Source organism: Lissotriton vulgaris, chromosome 10 (genome assembly GCF_964263255.1).
Source record: "Lissotriton vulgaris chromosome 10, aLisVul1.2, whole genome shotgun sequence".
Classification (NCBI taxonomy): Eukaryota; Metazoa; Chordata; class Amphibia; order Caudata; family Salamandridae; genus Lissotriton; species Lissotriton vulgaris.
In genome coordinates, this window is record NC_141698.1 from 28,793,212 (window position 1) to 28,817,220 (window position 24,009).

Here is a 24,009-nt window from a genome sequence, read left to right on the forward strand (position 1 = left end):
GTGGGCTCTTCACAAGAAAAACCAGGAAGGGTTCCTTAGCGGTATGAGTACAAGCGCCGGGAGACACGGTCCGGGTAGCTGCGAACTATACAAGTACAAAAACATTTACATTTACATTTTACATTTACATTAAGTCATCTTTGAAATACCGAACAACTACACAATCTTTGAACATCTCCCTCATGAGCTTTTGGAATACAGAGGATGCGGACGTTACGGCAAATGGCATGCGCTTGAAAGGAAAAGCTCTCCGGGGTGCCACAAAGGAGGTAAGGTGTCTGTTTTCCTCACATAACACTACCTGATGGTAGACAACTGACATATCAAATGTTATGAACACTGAACCACCTACAAGAGAACTTAACATATCACAACGTACGCCCAACCATCATATCATGAAGTGACTGAAACAGTGTCACGCTCTCCTGGTTTTAACTTGCTATCTGTGCTATCCTGGACTTGAAAGCGTGCCCTACCACCCAGACCACTTTTGTCACTAGGAACAAAAGGAAAATGTCAGATATTGGTGACATGGCTTTAATTCTATATGGTTTGCAATGTCTGAGCAAACAGAGCAACATACATTCCTTTAAATAAAATTTACACAGCATCTGAGACGTCTGGGAGAGAAAGCAAACTTGCAAAAATGTATATGAGTACATTGGTTGCATCATCGCCCAACATGAACACTTGACTCCAAATGTGCACCCTTCTCGAATAAAGTATACCTAGGGTAGCACCTGGTCTTTAGAGAAAAGGCAGCATTGGGATGGATATAATACGTGCAATGGTCAGAGTCCCGCCTTCCTAGTGTCTTATATTTAGTGTAATCTTTCTGTGAATGCTGTTGCTGCTGCCGCCAATCAAATAAGCTGTGCATGTTCACATCCTTTCCAGGTAGTCCAGGTTTCGGTGAAATGAGGCTAGCACTTCCATGAATTGATACACAGTGATGCCTCTGGCTGGTACTTCTTGGCGCCCCTCAAAGTGTTCATTGTCGCCTTCTCTTTGACCAGGTCGGCTTTGGAACATAGGACATGTAGTGTGGCCCAGGCGTGTGAACCAGCCCAGGACTCTTCAAGCCAGCCACCAGTAGACGTGCCCAGAGAGCTCTGAAGAACGCCCCAAAGTGTACATTTTGACTAGGGTGGAGGGGGGTCAAGACAGCATTTCGGCACCTTGCAGCTCGCCGAGGTGTGGCTGTTACTCAACCTAGTTCGTCTGTCCTTATCTCCTGCAAGAGAATCACTCAGCTGTCCTCTGCAAGCAATTAAACGCCCACCCTTTATAATTCGCATATATGAAACCTCAGGACTGCTTATATACTTATCCTAATCCTTCCCTGTGCAATTAAAAATGCCTTTATGTCAAATATACTGTTATCCATATTTCCATTTACTTTCTTTGAGTGAGAGACATTCCTTCCATCTGCTTCCATCCACAGTACCTTCAAAATGAACTCCCAAGAACAGATGTGGCACCGTCACCACCACAGATAGCCCCGTGACCGAGGAATTAAGAGTTACAGCCAGATTGCTAATGCCAGTGATGGAAATTGTAGCATTGATTTTGAAAATGGCAGCTGACCGCTTCACTGCCAGGTATCATCAAGCAGCCCAAAATGGAAGCCGGGCTGGAATGAGAGGACCTTTGCGTCTCAAGAAATGCAAATGGACGGCATGGTTTCCGTGGTATAGTCTGTCTCGGAAGGAGAGTATTTTGTGGTGAGATAGAGAAGGCGAGGACCTGAAGCTTTGGCATAGGGTTCTGTTTGGAAGGTATCTCCAGCCTGTTTCAACGTGCAGAGTGCCACCATGGTGCACCACACGGGCGGTAAGCGATGTACCACCTTCGAGTCACAGCATTGCGGCCAGGTCTTCGCGGCCCATCTTCAGCATGAGGTCAAAGAGCGTGCCCACCGTCGCCTCCGAAATCTTACACTGCAGAGAGGGAGGCAAGAGACAATTCATTATTGATACAGCAAGGAGAGATTGTGTAATCTGGTGTGGCAGAGGATGTTTATTGATATGCTACAGCTATTACATGTACAATAACAAAGAAGTACACACAATAACATGTATTGATAAGTAGCACAAGCTTCTGAACTGCAAAACACAAGCAAATGTTATATATATTCATAAAATGAGCCTTTTGCTGTTGGTTCCACCCTAAAGGACCCTTTGGGTTTATATGTATTAAAAAAAAATCATTTACGGTAAAATGATTTGTATGTGTAGATAGCTATGAACTTTTGCGTAAATAGGTTTTTTTTTTTTTAGATGAATGATATATGCAAAGCTATAGGGCAGGCACACCACAAACAACAATAGGAATGAATGCAAACCTGTTGCTACTAATACTAATATGACATAAAGTAACACAACCTAGCAGTGTGTGGAATACTGGTTTGAAATAAAAACAGAGGAAAACAATGGGTAGAAGATGTGGTAGCCAACACTGCATGTTCTATCAACTCATAATATATTTAACAGTCACAAAAAATACACCTATTGTGCAATATAACCTTGGATTGTGTCTTTGTAAAGACAACTGACCTCCAATTTAAGCTGAGTACAGAAGTCACATCAGACTGCTTTCGACCTGCGCGCAATGATACATTTCTTTTAGCTTCACACAAGCATTGCATTGTTTACTTTTGTGTTGGCAATGTCATCATCATGACACCATGTGTTGTAAATATGATGCAGCATTAACTTTGTTACTCTGCGTAACTCAAAGACCAGCGAGTTCACCTGTAGGGGAAGAGAGCGGTTGTGTTTTTCATGGGAATTATTTCTGATATTCCTAGACGGTAAACATCGTTTACCATGAAACCGGGACACCGCATGCTATTACAACGCAGTTGTTACAATGACCGCGTTGTTACACTGCATGCCAATACTCCGCAAGTCGGAACAACGACTTCCTCTAGGGGTCAGAAGGTGTTGGATTTAAAATCCAACACCTTTCCTACTGTTGCACAGACTGGAGTTGGAATAGTAAATTAAACTATTCCGACATCCAGCGGCCCCCAGAGCAAGGCGTTGTTCCGACTTGCGGAGTAATGGCATGCGTTGTTACAACGGGGTCGTTGTAATGACCGCGTTATAATGGCAGGCGGTAAAAAACACAAGTGGGGTAACGTGGCATAATCTTCCTTGACTAGTACACGCCGGAGCTGTGGGTTACAGATGGACACTGGTCAGACAGGAGGTGGTATACACAGTCGCATTGCGTCTACTCTGAAGTACCCCTTGAGGTTTTTGTTGTAGCAGTTCTGCTATCTTTGTCAAAGTTTCTGAATTGTCCATCAAGTAGAAAGGAACCTTTAAGTTTGGTAAGGATTCTCAACGTAGTATTATGGCTCAGTTTGTGCTCCGGAATCCCACGTCCTCCCTCTCCATTGAGGTCAGAGGGGTCCTGTTGACTTTATCTTTCTGTTCTACCAGGTGGAGTTGGCATCTCCACTGAGTCAGTAGATGTTTGGTTCAAGTAGCTCTGGCCATTTTCTAGCTCTTTCTCTCACTGTATGAGTTGTCGTTGAGATGTGGCATGGGAGGTTAGGTTCTGAGGGGAGCGGGGTGGTGTTGATGCTAGATAAACAACCCTCGCCCCTTGCCCATTCCAGCCCAACCGGTGCAGCGTAGCCCAGGGGTCCCTCAGAGATGTTTGAAGACCAAGCTCACCAATCTTACCTGGAGCTCCTCTACTCCAGGAAGCACATCAGCTGGGCGCCCATGCGTTTCCTGCTCTCTAGACCCTCAGGCATTCAAACTAGTCCCAGGGAAATGCGCTCCGCGTGCTAAATAACCTAAAGATTTGTGTTTTAACCAGCCCAACTAATTTAGACCATCTTACAAGAGTGATATGACATGTTTTTTTTATTCGAAAGCTCAACATTAAAGCTTGAAGGCAAGTGCATCATTATCTTTCAGAATAAATCCATGCTGCGGATTGAGATGTCGAATCTACTCCCCATCTCTAGGTGCCTCAGAAAATCTTTACAAAATAACCTTCTGTCGGGAGAGCATCCTTTTTAACAGTTAATTTAAAAAACAGTTTTCACAACAGGGCCCTAAAAATATTACACAATATGCACAGTACCGAACTACAGCCAGGCTAACATGCATGTTACCCCTACCACAATCTTTCCCGCTCTGGTGCAACGTTCCAGATGTTTCACTGTGCATTCCGCTCATTCCCAAGGCAATCATTCACACCCAACAGCAGTGCATGGTGCCTGTGAAATGGCAATGGGGTTTCAAGCAGTCACAACCCATGTTTCCCTTAAACTGGCTCCCTTGGTCCCTAACGAAGTATTGTATCCTGTCGCCGGGCTTCAACCACCCAACCGTACCGCCCCTGAGGGGCCCTTCGCAAACGAAGACACGTGAACTAGTGCTTTTGAGTCACGCTGTGGGGCCATGCACTTGTTGTGAGTGTGGCTGGCTTACTTGCATTATTTTTAGTGCACCACATGCATTATTTTTAATGCTGCTCATTTGCGTAATTTTTCAGTGCACCACTTGCGTTATTTTCAATGTGGCTTACTTTACTGCGTTATTTTTCAGTAACCGCTTACATGCATTATTTTCAATAACCCTATTATGTTATTTTTCAATGCACCACGTACTTGCATTATTTTCAATGTCCCTCATTTGTGCTATTTTTCAGTGCACCGCCTACTGTTGATGTTTTAAAAATTCTAATGTGGCTCAAATACATTCATTATTTTTCAGAAACCACTAACTTGCATTATTTTTTAATATCACTAATATGTAATTTTTAAATGCACCTCCTACTTGCATTATTTTCAATATCCCTTCCTTGCGTTATTTTTCGGTGCACCACTTACTTGCGTTAATTTCAATCTGGTTCAATTTCTTGCGTTATTTTTCAGTAACCGTTTACTTGCATTATTTTCAAAAACCCTAATATGTTATTTTTCGATGCACCTCTTACTTGCATTATTTTTAATGTAGCTCAATTACTTGCGTTATTTTTCAGTAACCGATTATTTGCATTATTTTCAATCTCCATAATATGTTATTTTTCAGTGCACCTCTTACTTGCATTACTTTCAATATCCCTTCCTAGAGTTATTTTATGGTGCACCACTTACTTGTGTTATTTTCAATTTGGCTCAATTTCTTGAGTTGTTTTTCAGTAACCAATTGCATTATTTTCACTCTCCCTAATATGTTATTTTTCAATGCACCTCTTACTTGCATTATTTTCAATGTAGCTCAATTACTTGCGTTATTTTTCAGTAACTGATTATTTGCATTATTTTCAATCTCCATAATGTTATTTTTCAGTGTACCTCTTACTTGCATTATTTTCAATATCCTTTCCTAGCGTTATTTTTCGGTGCACCACTTGTGTTATTTTCAGTGTGGTTCAATGTCTTGTGTTATTTTCAGTAACCACTTGCATTATTTACACTCTCCCTAATATGTTATTTTTCAATGCACCTCTTTTCAATATCCCTTCCTTGCGTTATTTTTCGGTGTACCACTTACTTGCGTTATTTTCAATGTGGCTCAATTTCATGTTGCTCAATTACTTGGGTTATTTTTCAGTAACCGATTATTTTCAATCTCCATAATATGTTATTTTTCAGTGCACCTCTTACTTGTACTATTTTCAATATCCCTTCCTAGCATTATTTTTCGGTGCACCACTTACTTGCGTTATTTTCAATGTGGCTCAATTTCTTGCGTTATTTTTGAGTACACTCTTTCCAAACCACAAAAATGTTCATGCGCCCTTTCAGTCCAGTAAATATAAAAAAATGCCTTACCTCCCATTTCCTCAGCAGTATTTCCGCGGGGTCTTTTTCTGTCTGTTGCCATTTTTTAATGAAGATCAGCTGAACGTCTAGATGTTCCGCCAGCCACCTCCAGTCGAGGCCTGGGGTAAGAAAAGCAGAGCTGCGCGATTAGATGGGGTTGGTCAGCTACAAAGCTTCACAACAGGGGTTTGCATGGGCACCCGCAGGCCCTCATCCTCATTTGGGGATGTCCCCGCTTCTTCACCGTACTCAAATCTGGCCACAGATTGGACCTTTGGCAGAAGAATTTATTGAATGTGGATTTTACCAGATTGGTAGTATAGTGCAAACTTGGGCTTCGGAAGGCTTAAGTCAGAAACATTAAAAAGAAATACCATAGTTGTAAAGTCATAAGCTTGAGAACATATTTGTTAGAAAATCTAATATCGGAAATAGAAACGGGAAACTGGAAAAAGCCTGCACACATACTTTACATTAACCACAAGTTTGACAGCATAGGTTAAATAAACTAATCAATATTTAATTCCACCTGGAGCTGACACCATGAATGCACTCGGCCTGATAGACCATGATGGACGAATGGCCAGTCTGACCTTCACAACAAACTCAAAATAATTAAATTGATCGTTCCGGGTACCGGACACACCTGCACCATCCAGCCGCTACCTCGCCATCTGACACCCTGTGGCTCCCTTGATGTGAGATGGCAACATCTCAGTGTGATTAAAGCTTTGGGAGTTAAAAATGCTCATAGTCACAAAGGTACCCTCAGGGGTCTTAAGAAAGCTCAAAAGGCACCCCAAAATTGAGTCAAGTGAATGAAGATGTTGCTACATTAGACATATAAGACTGAGTACTAAGAAAGTGTTGGTCATCGTGATACTTTGGAGACATTTAATGGATGTAATGTAGACGGACTAATCAGTTTTTGCACAGTGACTGCTTTCCTACATACATACCTGTTAGTGTTTTGTGCTTTACAAACCGACCATGCTTCATGGGAGGGACAAACACGAGATTGCTGGGGCACAAATAAGAAGCAGGCAACTGAGAGTGACAGGAAAAACAACCAATGAGCAGTCTCCAAGGCCCTCTATGCTCTTGGTAGGCTTGACCTAAATGTAGCTGTGGTAGCAAACCATTGGTGAATGCTATTAAGAAGCACTGGAGAGGGGAAGATATTTTCATGCTCCATTTCCTAATGATTCGGTGCTCATCGTAAGTTGCAAAGCCATTGACATTGCCAATCGTAACGTACCATTGGTACATCGCAACTTTGTTTTTTTAATCTGGCAAACCTGTGAGTTTGGTAACCATCGACTTTGTGATTGCAAAAACCTTATGTACATCAGGCCCACAACAATTAGCGGAACAAGTACGCTATCGCTGAACTATACTTCCATTCATAGACAAAGCTGGGTATCCATAGTTTATGCAGGATTCACCAGAGTAAATGCATCTGTGTGCGCATGTTACCTGGTGTGACCTCACGCTAACCACAACACTAATCCTGATGCAGAAATGACACTTATCCTGTTACCCTAAACCTTATCCTTACACTAACCTGGCTCGGGACCTACCTTAATCACTAATCCTACCCCTGATGCTAACCACAACCCTAAACTGAACATGAACCTACACCAAAGGCTAGCCTCATCCATGACCCTAACCGGACTCTAATAAACCAGGCTTGGGAGACATTTAAATTATTTCCTTGTAATACGCATCATTTGGGGAATTTTTGCATTAAAGCTTGTTACGTGAAATTCCTGAAATTATGCCATCTTGTCTAATTATGCCACCAATCTCAGTAAAATTATAGCTCAGGAGTGCGGGAACATCTCAAACCACTAGAACGTGAGCCGCTGTTATTCACAGCAGTCGTGTTTTATGCTAAAAAGTTTTAGCTCAAACTGCGTCTTTGTGTCAAAAAATCGACCAAAGGACAAATTCTGTGTGAAAATGCAGGGATAAATGACAGATTTAGCATATTTACAGATACGTTTGTTTAATTTTCCCGAAACATCAGGTGATTATGAAAAAAGCAGATTAATTAAATTTCGTATAGCCATACTCTAAACCCACATTAAAGACTCGCCCTAAGAGCGACCCAAACTCTAAACCTATCCTAAATCCTACTCCTACCTCTGATTTCAACCATAAACCTACACCAGAGACAAGCCCTGACCATGACCCTAGCCCTAACCCTATCATAACCCTACAACACACCTATTCATAACAATAGCCTTATCCTTATCAGTAACCTTTACCCCCACCCAGTTATTTCTCTTGGGTGGTTAATAATATACCGTTTTAATAAAATGAATCCCTTGAATGTTACATCTGGAGGAGTAATCATTACTCAATAATTTTATTTCAAATAATGATTTGAAAACAATGAAGCCAAAATTGTACCTCTTAAACCTGAGTCTGAAATGCTGGAAGTTCAACGGTATAGCTCCCTGAAGCGGCACACTTGCAGTAAAAGCTATATCGAAAAAAATGGCATTCTATGGCAGGACAGGAGGCTCAGATTATGCTTTCTCGATTTATTTACTACCAACAGCAGCCAATAGGAACATAGTAAAGAAAAAAGCAAACTTCAACTCCCATGAGCCCTTAGGCAACCATAGAGACTACATGCTATATAAACCACCATAGAGGACAACACTTCCTCTTTCTTTGCTGCTTCGCAGCCAGTTAAGTGCTTTTCTACATTCCTTGTGTATTACTTGCATGTTTATTGCTAAATTGTATTCTTGTTTTGCTACCGTTCGTATACGCCGCATTTTGCTGCATGCCTTACTTGTTGCCGCTTTGCGTGTGCCTGTAGCGCTGCCGCTGGCGTTTTCTGGTTGTCAAAATGTTGTTTCTTCTTGTTTCCCTTGAGAGCGCGTGTTGCCTCTCTTGACATTCGGGCGCTTCGTGCCCGTGTCTTGTTATTTGTGGAGCGGGACCGGGGCTCGGGGACTCGCGCGCGTGTGTCTCGCGTTGCTCCTCTTCCGGGTTTTTCAGGCACGCCACCGCGCATGCGCGCTGGCATTTGTTTACGCTCCGTGTGACAGGGAGCCCGGACATGCTAAGAGGCGGCGTTTTCTTCTTGTGCCTCTGCCCACTGCCTGCCGGAGAGCCCCTCCTGACGCCCTCTACCTCACGAAAGGGTTTTGGGCTGTATAATTCCTAGAGGCGTTGCCTAGGGTGTCTTTTCTACGCAAGCTTGTCCCTCCACATTCAAAATTTGTTGTTTTTTGGTCGAGTACTTGCTCTACCTCTTTGGCTTGCGTGGGGCTGTCACCCCCCTGACAGGGTCGCTTGGTTACAACCTGACCTTTGCTTCTTAATTCTTTGTGGGCATATATATATATATATATATATATATATATATATATATTTGTATATATATTTGTATATATATATATATTTGTATATATATTTTTTTCCTCAGTGGTGTGCATTGTACTTTAAACGCCATGGCTGATTATGTCGACACTGAGGAGTATTATTATGAGGAGGAGCAAGAGGAGTCGTTTGAGTACGATTTGGTCGATGCCCTTGACCAAGGGGTCCAACATTCAGTCAATACCGCGCTAGTCCGCGCTATTGGGCCGTTGAAGCGCCATTTGACCGACTATGCCCAGCAACAGGGCTGGATTCCATCCTCTGCTTCCAAACACTCCTCTAAGTCGCCCAAGAATCCTCATAGATCAGACTTTATGAAACTGGCAAAGTCTTTGTCTACCCCTACTAAAGTTAGTCACTCCCATCCTCCACCCCCGGACACGGAGGATACCTCCTCTTCTTCATCTTCAGGTCCCTCTGGTCCCCCTCCTGCTAAGAAATCTCGCAAAGAACATTTTGTTGACGCCTCCTCCCATCCACCGGTCTTGACCTTTGAGCCCACTGATATCATACACCCCAACTCCAAAATTTGGTGCCCTGCTCCAGAGGTTGCAGATTACATCCAAGCCCACATCCGTGATTCTTTCGATCAAGAGGTGCGTTCTCGGCTACGCTCCGAGTGCCCTCGCCCGGAGTTGGCGGATAAGTTGGCTGACACTCCGGAGGTTGATCCAACGATTTTGACCTACCTTAAGAAGTTTAATAAAGATCCAAAAAAGGGGATTGATCGCTCGTGGCGCCTGTGTCAGGACAAGTTGCTAGATCTTCTTGGTCCCCTGACGAAGATCCTGGATCTGGGTTATCAGGCTCAGGGGTCGGCGTCTGGCATTGACCCCGATGAACTTATTGGTTGGGCCCAACGGGCTGTCTGTCTCCTGGGGAACGGGAACTGTGCCCTATCCACCAAACGTAGACGTTCCATCTTGCTGAAAATGGATCCACGTTTGTCTGAACTTGCAACGTCTGAGTCAGGTGCTCTGGCTCAAGGTCTCCTGTTTGGTCAACCATTTTTAAAGGAGTTAACGAAGTTTGTGGCGACCTTTAGTGGCCTTGACAAGGCGCAATCTTCCTTGCGCAGGGCGTTCCGCCCGGTTTTTGCCAAGGCCAGACGATCTGGGGGACGTTCGTTCGGCCGAGGTTCTGGTCAACAACGTGGCCAACAGTCCCACCAGGGTGGAGGCGGACAACGTCAGCAACAACAACAATCCTATTCCAGTTCCAAGACGACCTTCTACCCCTCCCGTAAAGGTCGTGGTCAAGGCAACAAGGGAGGCTATGGTGGAAACCAAGGAGGTCGACAAGATTTCTCCTCTACAGGTGAGCTTGATTCCTTACGAAAGTGTTGTTCTGGGGGGCAGGGTGCAGTTTTTTCTAGAGAATTGGCGCACGATCTCAAACGATGCTTGGATATTACAGACAGTTCAAGGGTACCACATCGAGTTTTATCACCCACCCCTTCAGGGTCCCGTCTCTTTTCCCCTTGTTTTTTCCCAACAAGATCGAGAGGTGATCTCCAAGGAAATCGATTCTCTTCTTCTCAAAGGGGCCATTGTGCGAACGACCCTACATCCACAGGGGTTCGTCAGCAATGTGTTTCTGGTGGAGAAGAAAGGGGGAGGATCTCGCCTTGTGCTCAACCTCAAGGAGTTCAACAACGGGGTGGTCTATCGCCACTTCAAGATGGAGGGCATCCATCTTCTCAGGGATCTTCTTCGCAAGGGCGACTGGATGGTTCGCCTGGATTTGAAGGACGCTTACTTGTCCGTTCCCATCTTTCCGCCTCATCGCCGCTTTCTTCAGTTCCAGTGGTCAGGGGAGTGGTTCGAATACAGGGCTCTCCCGTTCGGCCTATCGTCTGCTCCATGGTGCTTCACGAAGCTCCTGAGACCAGTTATGGAATCTCTGCGAGCGCGGGGGTGCGGCTGATCGTGTACCTGGACGGCATTCTTTTGATGGCTCAGTGTCCGCTGCAACTGCGTTCCCATTTATCATGGACAATCGATCTACTTCAGTCTCTCGGATTTCTAGTGAATCCTCAGAAGTCTCATTTGCAACCCACTCAGTCGATAGAGTTTCTGGGTTTCCTTGTGGACTCGATCTCTTGCCAGCTTCTCTTGCCTGCCCAGAAGGTCAGGTCTATCAAGAGGGAATTGAAATTACTGTTGTCCACACCGAACGTATCTTTGCGGTCGATCGCTCGGATTTTCGGACTCTTGGCCTCTTCCATTCAAGCGATTTTTCCAGGTCCCTTACATTATCGGGCCCTACAATGACTCAAGATCCGGCACCTGCAGAAGGGTCTTCGTTATTCCGACCTTGTTCCTCTGTCACAGGACGCGAAGTTGGAGATGTTGTGGTGGCTCCATCACATGGAGGCCTGGAACGGGAAAGCCCTGTTCGGCTCGACTCCAGGTTTGGTATTGGAATCGGATGCGAGTCTGTGGGGCTGGGGAGCCCGTTGCGGAGACATGACGACGGGCGGCCGTTGGTCTCAAGACGAATTAGCCCTTCACATCAACTGCCTGGAACTTCTGGCGGGATCTTTTGCGATCCGCAGCCTTGCTCCTCAGGCCACCAGCTGTTGCATTTTGCTCCGCATGGACAACATCTCAGCGGTACGGTATGTGAACAAACTGGGGGGGAACACGGTCGAAACTGTTGGCGGAGATTGCGAAGGATTTCTGGCATTTCTGCCTTCAGAGGAAGATCACTCTTATTGCAGAGTATCTCCCAGGTCGTCAGAATCAAGTGGCTGACTGGAATTCTCGCCATCTGCTGGACTTCAGCGACTGGCGGATTCACCCCCGTGTCTTTCGAAATCTGTCTCGCCTTTGGGGTCGACCTTGGATCGATCTCTTCGCCTCTCGCCTCAATGCTCAACTGCCCAGGTTTTACAGTTGGCGTCCGGATCCGGAGGCTCTTGCCACGGATGCCTTTCTCCAGACTTGGCCTCCTCAGCTTTGCTATGCTTTTCCCCCGTTCGCGATGATCCCGCGAGTCTTGGCCAGAACGAAGCAATTTCAATCGGAGATCATTCTGATAACTCCTCTTTGGAGAGCTCAAGCGTGGTTTCCGGATCTTCTGGAAATGAGTTGCTCGACCCCGTTCCTGCTTCCAACGAAGTGGAACCTACTGTTGGATCCTCTGCTCCATCCACATCCTCTAATTCTGTCGGGCCAGCTCCGTCTGGTGGCATGGCGTCTTTCGGGGAACGCTGGAAAGTCCCTGACTTATCTGGAGACGCTGAGAGATTTATCAAGGAGGCTTGGGCCCCCAACACGCGCAAGCGTTATGCGTCAGCTTGGCGTCGATGGTGTGATTGGTGTTCTGAACGAGACCTGGATCCCGCTTCAGCAGATGTCTCTTTAGTTGTTAATTTTCTTGCTTCCATCGCTTCTTCTGGTTCTGCTTATAGGACTGTCAATTCTTTTCACTCCGCCCTCTCTGCGGGCCATGATTTTGTCGACGGGAAGCCCATTGGAGAACATCGTCTAATCTCTACTTTGCTTCGTGGTGTTCGGATGGCTAAGCCGCCATGTCCGAAGTATGTGGCTCTTTGGGATGTCTCCGTTGTATTACGTTTTCTGGAAGCCTGGCCTCCCAACGCTTCTCTGTCTCGTAAGCAATTATCTGCAAAATTGACAATGCTTTTATGCTTGGTATCTTGTAAGCGTATCTCGGACGTCCGCGCATTGGATCTCGCGGGCCGTTCCTTTTCCCCGGAAGGCGTTACTTTTACGGTTTCCAGACGTACAAAGACTAATCTGTCTACTGTCACTTATCCAGCTTTTCCTCAAAACCCACAGTTGTGTGTGGTCCGATGCATAAAGGATTATGAGGTGAGTACTGCTCCTTTTCGTCAGGATTTGTCTGGACAGTTGTTGATTGCTTTACAAAAGCCTTTTAAACCTGTGGCGCCGGGGGGCGTGGCCAAGATGGCGGGGTGAGCGGACGCTTCCTCCCGCAGCTCCTCCGGCCCAACTAGGCTCGAGCCCTTTCCTTCAGCTTTTTTCCCCCCGCTGAAGCTCAGCGGACGAGAGGAGTGTGGCGAAGCACCGGGCGCACACATTGATGCCGCTTTGACCCTAATCGCTTCGGTGGAAGCGCCTCAAAAGACCGATCGAAGATCGAGGGACGACGGAGCGCCCAGGAGGCGGAGCGTATTGGAGTGCTGTCCATGCGCCTCGGCTGGGCCTAGTGCTGAAAGTTGGCGATCTGACCGGCGGCAGTCCCGGAGCTCGGCGGAGTCGAGGGAGAGCTGCGGACTGGAGGATCCGCTACGCTACGCGGAGGACTTTGGCTGCGCGACTTGGCGCTTGGACTTGAGGTGGTGGCACCCTGCCTACTGGGGGACCCGATCCCGGGATTGGAGAGCGATCGGCCTGGAATCGGAGAAGGTTCCCCGGGCCTTTCTGAGTGACAGTGTGGCCTTGGCTGCGTTACTTTTCCGGTTGCCTGCTTTCTGGGGTGCCCCGGTATTGTCGCCGGGCACGGGTGATCTACTTGGCCCCACCCAGCCGCCATTTTGTCCCCGAGAAGTCGGTGTTGTTGGCCTTCCCCTGAGCCTCTCGACGGCGGATTTCTGCGCCCTCCGCCCCTGCTCAGCTCTTTCCCTGTGGTGTGTGTTGGACGAGGCCCCCCAGCTCAGATTCCAGCTACCATCTCGGCTGGGCGCCCATGGCTGGTAGCGCACGGACTGGCCTGCCATTTTGTCGTCTGTGACGCAGTCCCCCGGACCCGACAGGAGCTCCCCACATCGAGTGCCCGCTGGTGGCTGAGCATTCCCCGGAGCGGCGGGCCTGTACCCACTTCGCGGTTAGAGCCCTAGGAATGACTGGAAGAGGGGGCTCGAGAAAGGGGGACCGTACCCTGCCGGACATGCTTGGCAGGGCCCAGCAGCTACGGGACAGGACACAGCCGTCGCCGGGGTCTTCCAGGGCCTCGGCAGACGCGTCTGGAGGAGAACCCCCTGTCACGAGATCCTTCATGGAGGAGCTGTTCAATTCCCTCAAAGAAGACTTCCAGACGCTGAAGCGGGAAGTGGCTAGCGAGGTCCGGGAGGTCCGCAGAGAGGTGGAGGGCCTTGGTGAACGGGTTGAGACGGTGAAGACGGCATCTCAACGCCAAGACGATGAGATTGTCCACTTACAACAGGACGTTCTCCGCCTCCGGGAGCAGTGCGTTGAGCTCCAGGCTCACTCCGAGGACCTTGAGAACAGGTCCAGGAGGAACAACATTCGAGTGCGGGCGTGCCATTTGCAGACGAAGGGACTGATTTGGTGGGCTATCTGCAGGACCTGTTCCGGGAGATCCTGGGGGAGGCCGCAGACTTTCCTATTCGCATCGATAGGGCCCATAGAGTTGGCCGACAACGCCAGTCATCGGCGCCCCCGCCGGACATCTTAGCTTTTTTGCCCGACTTCCCGCTGAAGGAGCGCATCATGTCTGAAGCCCGCAGGAAACAGCTGCTAACTTTCCGGGAACGGCCTGTTGCGCTTTACCAGGACCTGTCCGCCATCACACTGCAGAAACGCAGGTCTTTCAGGATTGCTACCGATTTCTTGCGTGACCAGGAGACACCATACTCCTGGGGGCACCCCTTTCGCTTGATCTTTCGCTGGAACGGAGTGCTGCATCAACTACGCTCCTTGCAAGACGTTTGCGGTGTCCTGGGACTCACGGCTACGGAGGAGGATGGAGCTACACCGTCGTGGAGGCGATCAGAGAGACGGGGCCGGCGGAGATCGGCGAGGAGAAGATCGACAGCGAGCGCTGGGCGTCCTGACTCCCCTACTATCAGGGCGGACATGGCCGGTGCCCTGAGGGCGGCAGCCGAGAACTTGGCCGACTCCAACGGCGTGGCCTTGACGGCCTAGACTCACTCCGGGGGGAGATGAACATAGCTTCTTCGATGCCAGGTTTGGGGCTGGGGGGGGATGGGAAGGGGCGGGCTGAGGTGAGTGGCTGGACGTCCACTTTTCTACTTTCTACGGACTTGCCCGTTTTGGGGCTTGACTGAGACAATGGGTTGTTTGAGTTTACATTTGGCTAGTTGCCATGGGTGTGTTTTGGGTGGGGTTGAGTGTTGTTCTGAAGTTGGGGGAGTCCCGTCCGATGCTGTCCTTGTCCGCGCTTGGCCTGCTCTGGCCTGTCCCGCGCTGCCGCCCCGCGCCCCCGCCCCCCCGCCCTCTGGTTCCTTGCCCGCAGCATAGCGTTCCTGGTCCCTGGGAGACATGTCGTCCCTGAAGGTGGTGACCCTTAATGTTAAGGGACTGAATAATCCTGTTAAGCGCAGGGCGATTTTGTCCCTGCTTGAGGGGATGCAGGCTGACGTTTGCCTTTTGCAGGAGACCCACTTGTTGTCCCGCGACTGCCATAGATTGCGTTCTGCTAAGTTCCCTACCCAGTTCTTTTCTTCTGCAGCAACCAAGACCGCGGGGGTGGCCATCCTCATAGCGAGCTCCTTTAGGGGGGAGGTGCTGTATAAATATGCTGAGCAGAAGGGGAGGCTTCTGGCCTATCGCCTCCGTTTGGGAGGCATAGCGTTTACGGTTGGCTCCGTTTATAGCCCGAATGACCATCAGGAACGTTTCTTGGACTCGGTACTGGTGGATGTCACTGCCTCTCCCGATCGCCATGTTATTCTTGGGGGGGACCTTAATATCGTCTTTGATTCGGTACTGGATAGGTCAGCACAGCGGTTTCCGCAGACTGGAGAACTTTCCCAGGCTGTGAAGGCCCGAATTGCAGACATGGACTTACACGACCTCTGGCGCTCCGTGCACCCCACAGACAGGGACTACTCCTACTTTTCGCATGCGCACCGAACCTATGCACGGTTGGATTATCTTCTGGTTAGTGGGCCGATGCGTGCCGCCGCTACGACGGCGGACATTGGGGTCCTATCACTGTCCGACCACGCGCCGGTTACAGGCGCGTTTGCTTGGCCGGCGGCCTCCCCCTCTCGGGGGATGTGGCGCCTTAGGGACACCCTTCTACACAAGAAGACGGTGGTGACACGTATAGAAGAGGTCATACGGGATTATCAGACACACAATAGCAATGCCGACACTTCGCTAGCGACACAGTGGGCTGCTTTGAAGGCGGTTCTTCGGGGGGAGTTCATCTCCATCTCCTCGGCGGAAAATAGAGAGCGGCAACGGAAGAGGGATGAGCTGACTGTACAGGTCCGGGAGCTTGAGCAGGTCCACCGCCGTACGGGTGCTCCGAGGGTTTGGAGGCAGCTGAAAGCGGCTAGGAAGCTCCTGTTGGCGTTGGACCTGGATAGAGCCGAATACGCCGCCCTGCGCTTGAAACATGCCTACTACACTGGGGGGGACAGGTGCGGCAAGCTCCTGGCGCATCGGCTTCGGGTCGCGCAACAGCGTAACGTCGTGAAGGAACTTGTGAGTACAGACGGAGTGGCGGTTTCCGGGGACGCGGAGGTGGCGGAAACTTTCTGCAGCTTCTACGAAACGCTGTACGCTGCGGAGCCCTCCTCGCCACCGGTCGCCGAGGACTATCTGGAGTCGGTGCCCCTTCCGGCACTGGACCCCGCTCAGGCGGAATACCTGGAGCGGGATATTCACGTCGAGGAGGTGATTTCCGCTATAGCTCGGCTAAAGCACGGGAAGGCTCCGGACGGCTACACGTCCTTGTTCTATAAGACCTTTAGCCCGATTGTGGCCCCTGTCTTAACTCGGCTGTTTAATTCCTTCGCCGACCCGGGAGCTATCCCACCGGATCTCTTGAGGGCGACGGTATCGGTGATCCCGAAACCCGGAAAAGACCGGGCTCTATGCGGCTCGTATAGGCCTATCTCGCTCTTGAATGTCGACCTCAAGCTATACACGGGGATTTTGGCGTCCAGGCTGGCCCTGCACCTCCCCGGTCTGGTTGAGGCAGACCAGGCTGGCTTTGTGCCCGGCAGGCAGACGGTCGACAACACCAAGAGGGTGACGCACGTTTTGGAGAAGGCCTCGCGGATCCCCGGGGAGCGGATGTTGCTGTCAGTTGATGCGGAGAAGGCCTTTGATAGGGTTCATTGGCCGTATCTTGAACTCGTTCTCAGGAAACTGGGAATTGGTGATAAATTCCGCACTATGATCTTCAACTGCTATAAGTATCCCTCGGCGTCTGTGCGAGTCAACGGGTGTAGCTCCCGTGGTTTCGCTATCGAGCGCGGCACGAGGCAGGGCTGTCCCCTCTCTCCGCTCTTGTTCGCTCTCTACATGGAGCCGCTCGCCCAAAGGATCCGCCACAACCTGGATGCTATTGGGATTAGGATGGGCCAGTACGTTCACACTGTCAGCCTCTATGCGGACGATGTCCTGCTGACCCTGGACGACCCCAGGAGGTCCTTACCAGCCTGCATCCAGGAGCTGGATGCCTTTGCACGGGTGGCCGGCTTTAAAATGAACATGAGCAAATCGGTGGCTCTAGATGTGTCTTTGGCTGCGGACACTAGGAGGGACCTTCAGCGACTATTCCCCATGCAGTGGTCTTCGTCCCTGGTACTATATCTAGGGATCCTATTGGCACCCACGTTGCCGGAGATGGTGGCGGCCAATTACACTTCTCTTAGTAAGAAGATTAGGGAGGAGCTTGGCCGCTGGAGTAAGGGCCTGCTGTCCTGGCTAGGACGGATCGCGGCGGTTAAGATGACGGTCTTGCCCCAGATATTATATCTTTTTCGTGCCCTCCCTCTCCAGCCTCCAGTGGGCTGGATTCGGCAAACGCAGGCCGACATCTCCCGCTTTGTTTGGCAAGGCCGCAAGCCGCGGATGAAGAGGGTCCTCTCCACGCTTGCCCCGGAAACAGGAGGCCTCGGCATTCCGGACCTCCGTAAGTACTTTCAGGCGGCGCAGCTACGATACCTTGTAGAATGGAGCAGGTGGGAGTCCGACAAGCACAGGCTTTTTCAGGACCAGGCGGTGGCTGGCCGCACTCTGCAGGAGGTCCCATTCTTACGCCGTGCTCATCGTCCCCCCAACCTATACGCTTCTTTTGTCACGCGGGTCCCCTTGAGGGTGTGGGATGCAGTTTGTGAGGCTCGGGGCCTTTCCTCCTTCCCCTCACCGTTTACACCCATAGTGGGTAATCCTGACTTCTCCCCAGGGATGGAGCCCGGCGCTTTCTCCCATTGGAGAACAGCGGGCTGCAGGGCGCTCTTCCAGGTCTACGGGCCTGACGGCGTGGTTCCCTTTCAGCAGCTGCGGCAAGACTTCGGCCTGACGGAGTTGGATCGGCTGCGTTACATGCAGGTCCGTCATTGGGCCCTCCAGCCCCAGGTGCGGGACACCGCCGACCGTCAAATTACACCGTATGAGCAGTGGCTGGTGACCCGCACCTCCGATGCCAAATTGATCACTGATCTTTACAAGCATTTACAACCCCCGCCGTTCCACTATTATAACCCAGGGAGGGAACGATGGCACAGGGAACTGGGCAGAACACTTAGCCACAAGGAATGGGGCCAGATCGCACACCGGGCACGACATTCTGCGTACCATACAGGCCTCACTGAGACGTTTACCAAGGTGTCCACGTACTGGTACTACACCCCAGAGAGATTGTGTGAGATGCATAGGCTTACTGACAGGGGGTGCTGGAGAGGTTGCGGGCAGGTGGGGACCCTCTCACATATTCTTTGGGATTGTCCCTTGCTGGCCGCTTATTGGAAGGAGGTTCTGGACGAGGTGGATAAACACTTTGAAATCGAGCTCCCGCGCTTCCCGGCGTATGTTTTGCTGGGCCTCCCTAATGATTTGATGTATCCACTGAAATCTCGCAGGGGTAGGCAGATCGCAATCGCATTGGGGTCTGCGGTCCAGAATATCCTTATCCATTGGCGCACCACCACTGTCCCCTCCATTATGGGTTGGCTACATAGACTCTGGCATGTGTTGGGGATGGAGAAACTGTCGCTCACGGTGGCGGGGAAGATTGACCAATTTGATGAGCTGTGGCAGCCCTTCCTCGCGTTGCTAACCACCGAGTTCAGGGAGCTCACCTGCCCGAGGTACCTCAGACTTCTGAGGCTGACGCCGCCGGTGACTCCGGCAGAGTAGGATAATGTGGGGGCGTGTTCCGGGGGGGGCGGGGGTGCGGCTTAGGGGCGGGCAGTATTGGTAGTGGGCCATTGGACGGAAGGTTGGGGGGAGTTGGGGAGTTGTTTCCTTTTTCTTGGGGCAGGGGTTCCGGGAGGGGCTGGGTTGTGACTTTTTGGGTTATTCTCTTTGCTTCCTCTGTTTCGACTTGGGGGCTGGATATGCTCAGAACAGGGATACAGGTTGCTTTTTGTCCTCTCATCTGCCAATGCTCTTCCTCTGGACTACGAACTGCTTCTTAACTACGCTCCTGATATTGCACTTCTTTTTTCTAATGTATTGTATGTAACCCTGACCTCCTGTTCCCCTTCCCCGTATTCTTTGTCTTAATAAAAAAATGCTTTAAACCTAAACCTGTGGCGCCAGCTACTCTGGCTCGTTGGGTGCGCTGGCTTATGTCGGAGGCAGGAATTGATGTCTCCATTTTTGGAGCTCATTCCGCGAGGGGTGCCATGGCCTCTAAGGCTTTCCATGTTGGTGTAAGTTTGCAAGACATTGGTCTTCTGATACTGTGTTTAAGACATATTATTTCAAGCCCATTGTGGATATTGCCTCTGTTGTGGTGGACAAGCTTTGAACAAGCATAATCTGAGCCTCCTGTCCTGCCATAGAATTAGAAATTTGCAATTTTCAATTCTATTAAGGACACGGAGGCGAGGATTATCCCACCCATTTGTATTCTACTGCATTGTTTATATTGCATCTTTGCTTTGCCATGATCTGCAATGTTTCTTGCATTGTTTTTTTCCCCACCCTATGTGATGCTACCTTTCCAAAGTTTTGGAGTTGTGTATTACGGCTCTGTTTTTCTTTCAGGTTCGGACCAGAAATGATTCTTCATCATGGTCTCTCCTGCAGTGTTTTCCGCTCCTTTGGATATTGGCTCTGCGGTGTTTCCGGATGTGGCCTCTTCACTTTTGGATGGTTGCCTGTCTCCTGTTGGCCTTCTTTGCAGTTACCTTCGGTCCTTTCCTTCAGGATGGTCGGCAGTACTTTCTTCAATGACTTTTGACTGTTTATGATTTCCTGGACAAAGAAAGAGGAAGTGTTGTCCTCTATGGTGGTTTATATAGCATGTAGTCTCTATGGTTGCCTAAGGGCTCATGGGAGTTGTAGTTTGCTTTTTTCTTTACTACGTTTCTATTGGCTGCTGTTGGTAGTAAAGAAATCGAGAAAGCATAATCCTCGCCTCCGTGTCCTTAATAGAATTGAAAATTCTTGTCACGAATGTTTGCAAATTTTTAAGTATTATTTATATTTTGCTGAATTATTTCCACGCCTCCTTTGGTATATAGTTAAAGACGCGTGCCTGTGACGACGCTGCTGCTTCCATTTCTACAATGCACCGGCTAGCAGCAGCAAGCCCCAACATCCACCACCAGAACCAGTGTAGTGCTCGGGCTAACAAGCTACTTACCATGCATTTTCCCAGACTCCTCTGCACGCCTCAGAGAAACGTTTGGCGCCGGAGAGAAGATGGAAACCGCAGATATAACGCTACTACTTCCATTATTTTGACTTGCAAAAGTCAACAGTGCTATACCAATTCCTCTCACGGATACATGTTTTTTTGCTCTCTCTAACATGAGTTACTGCGACGAGGGGGAATGTCATTCCCAGTGCAACATTTAACTTTGCGCAGTGGCAGTTTCGTAGCCTATGAGGTAACCGAGGCACGATTATTGCTTATTGAAAACTTTACCCAATACCCCGCCATGGCGACTTGAAATATAGTCGCCATTGCAATTTTTAATAGTCTTCAAGGAAACTGAATAATCCTGTGATAAAAATAAAAGATTTTGATCTAGTTACATGAGCACCGATTAGAGATTAAGTGGAGATTTTATATGTCTAGTAATTTACTATTTCCGATTAGATATTCTCTGGCAGGTTTTCTACTCACTAGCAGTAATTTGGGGATTTTTTTAATGATCAGTTTTCATATTTTTTGTATTTCTTACTCTTTCGCTCCCCGGATCTCTTCTTACCGTAGAGCATCCCAAAACTCACCAGCACCTCTGGCAGCCAGGGGGGCACCCGCCTACCTCACTGAATTTCAAGCCCCCGTCGCAATAGTGACCTTTGACACAGCACTGTGGCTCTGGTACCATTTGAAGATGGCAGGGGAGAAAGAGCCCGGTTGAAATGCAATGACTGACAAATGATGCACGTGACCTTAACTCTTGAAATGAAAGTTTGGCGAACGAAAGTTATGTTATGTTATATTAGCTTATATAACGCTCAGCTGCCCCAGCGAAGGGGCGTCCCGGCGAATCTAACAGCACATACACAACTGACACAGATGGAACGCCCAGTATGCTTAGTTTAGGGAAAAAAAGGTGAGTCTTGATGGCTTTCCTAAAGGCCAACAGATTTTCCAGTGCTCACATATGTGGAGGTAAAGAATTCCACAATTTTTCTGCCACAAAACGGAAGAAGCATCCACCCGCTCGGCTGCGTTTGACCCGAGGTACACTAACCAAGTGTTGTTCCGCTGAGCGTAATACACGGGTAGGAACATATGGGTTGAGAAGGTTGCAGAGTAGTGTAGGAGTCGAAAGTTTTAGAATTTTGAAGGAAAGACATAGGGGCAGATTTATGAGGCCCTTGCGCCTCTTTGCGCCGCAATTGCGTCACTTTATTTGACGCAACAGCGGCACAAACAATGCGCCCTATTTACAACGTGACGCATCTAGGAGATGCGTCACGTTGTAAAGCCCTGCGCCATAAGGAGGCGTTCCTGCGCAGGAACACCTCATAAAAGTGTCTGAGTGAAATCTATAAGATTTCACTCAGTCACTTTCAGGCCAATGCTGCGTCAATACCCTGCGCCTGCTTGAAGCAGGCGTCGGTCTTGACGCAGCATTGTGAAGATGGGGCACCCCCGAGCCTTGCTGGAGCTGCATCGCAACTCCAGCAATGCGCCACCTTTACGGCACAGATGCGTCACGCATCTGTGCCGTTTTTGCCCCATGGTGCGCCGCATTATAAATGCAGCGCACCATGGGTGGCGGAGCTGTGGCGCACATTAACTGGCGCATCCCTGGGATGCGCCAGTTAACATAAATCTGCCCCATAGTGTTTTAAATTTGATCCGCTGGGCCATCGGGAGCCAATGCAGCCTCCGGATGGTATCAGTGATGGAACAAAACCGTGGGAGACCAACCAAGGCTCTCGCAGCCGCATTTTGAATGCGCTGCATCCGCATGATCTCGGCTTGATTGACACCCAAAAGCAGAGAGCTAGCATAGTCCAATCTTGACAAAATAGTGGACTGGACTACTAGCTGTCTAGTGGGTGCATCAAAGAACTTCGAAATAGGTTTAGTGGGATTGTTTCTCCCACAAAACGCCCTATTGTGCAGTGTGTAGTCTATTCCCAGCCCAGTATTGGAAATAAGCAAACACTGCACAGCACACTGCTTACGCACCTGTTTGCCACCTATACCTGTGCATACTATGGAAACACTACACTTCCTCTCATGCTGTAACATCAGTTTCATGGAGAGCTGATGACAAACATGCATGCCCTTAATTATATTTTGATACATTAATAAATCAGTTGCAGCTGTCCAGAAGGAGGCGCTATTTGCTGACAGTACTTCACAACGAATGCATTACCGATCTTAGTTAACCTGTAAATAAAGCGCCTGCTGTGCTGGCATTTAGTGGAGGTTTCTGAGCCAGTGGAGTAGCAAGGGGGGAGCAGGGGCTGCATTCCGCCCCAGGCGGCACAAGTTTTGGGGGTGGTGGCCTCCCCAACACTCCTCCCCGCTCTTACTTGTGTCAGCAAACACCCAAAAAATCATCGTCATCCCCCGGTGTCAGATTGGTAATGCGGGCACTCAGGCAATGCCAGAGGGCCCGGTATCCGAATTCCAGCTGTGGGCTGCTTTTTTTAGCAGGCTGGGGGGGGGCATTAGGGCGGTTTCTGCATTGTTCAATGCCTTCAGTGGGTGCCTGAGTGGCCTTTCTGGAGGTAGATGGGCGTCCATTACCTCCCTTTTATCAACGGCAGGGGTGTCACTCCCTTTCTCACACTGGGCCGGCCCATTAATATATGCATATTGAGCGGGGACAGGGGACCTGAGCAAAAGTGGCCTCACTTGTTTCCAGGTGTTTCACCACTATAAATTAATCCGTGTATGTTCCCCCCCCCCTTTTTTTAATAAAATTTCACAGAAGCAGGGTTTTGCGGAAAGGCAATATGCAAATGTTGGCCACTTTTTTTAGCGTGACCGGGCTGATTTTTAATCCCAATCCAACCTTGCCCCCCCCCCCCCTGCTCTTCAGAGCGGCTGTCGCGGGCGGCAAAGGCATGGACCGACCTGGGCGGCAACTGTTCTGAGAGCCCTTTATGATCAGCTGCGCCGCAATGCAGCCAATGCATACAGCATGTCATCTTCGAACAAACATTTGCAAAGCAATAGGTCTCGCATTTACGCAAGTTTAAGCTATTGGAATAGTAAATGCGTTTTATTTATGTTTTAAAAACCAAAACATAAATAAAAGTCATCGTCATTTACAATGCCAATAGCTCAAACTCGCGTAAATGCGAGACCTATTGCAAATGGTAGGCATCACGACTAACGGGAGAGAGGGAGGGCGGGGGGACGGGAAGGGAGAAGGCACAGACAGCGGGAGGAAGGGTGGATGGTAAACAAGGCACGACAACAGGAGGGAAGGGGGTAATGAAGGCACCAACGCA

At 49.2% G+C, this 24,009-nt stretch overlaps 1 protein-coding gene and 1 non-coding gene across 3 annotated transcripts in view; one reads left to right on the forward strand and one right to left on the reverse strand.

Annotated features, from left to right (window-relative positions):
• Nucleotides 1-523: 523 nt before the first annotated feature.
• The window catches only part of LOC147684397 (uncharacterized), a 118,100-nt gene continuing 94,614 nt past the window's right edge, over nt 524-24,009 (reverse strand). For both annotated transcript variants that reach the window (XM_086940324.1, XM_086940325.1), the window contains 2 exons: nt 5,804-5,913; nt 524-1,940 (listed from right to left, as the gene is read on the reverse strand). In XM_086940324.1, the coding sequence (XP_086796450.1) occupies nt 1,857-1,940; nt 5,804-5,913 (194 nt within the window). In that variant the 3' untranslated portion in view covers nt 524-1,856. The remainder of the gene's footprint in view (nt 1,941-5,803; nt 5,914-24,009) is intronic.
• On the forward strand, nt 20,933-21,068 carry LOC147684398 (U4 spliceosomal RNA). Its single transcript, XR_015300759.1, has one exon. It is a non-coding gene; the product is annotated as a U4 spliceosomal RNA (small nuclear RNA).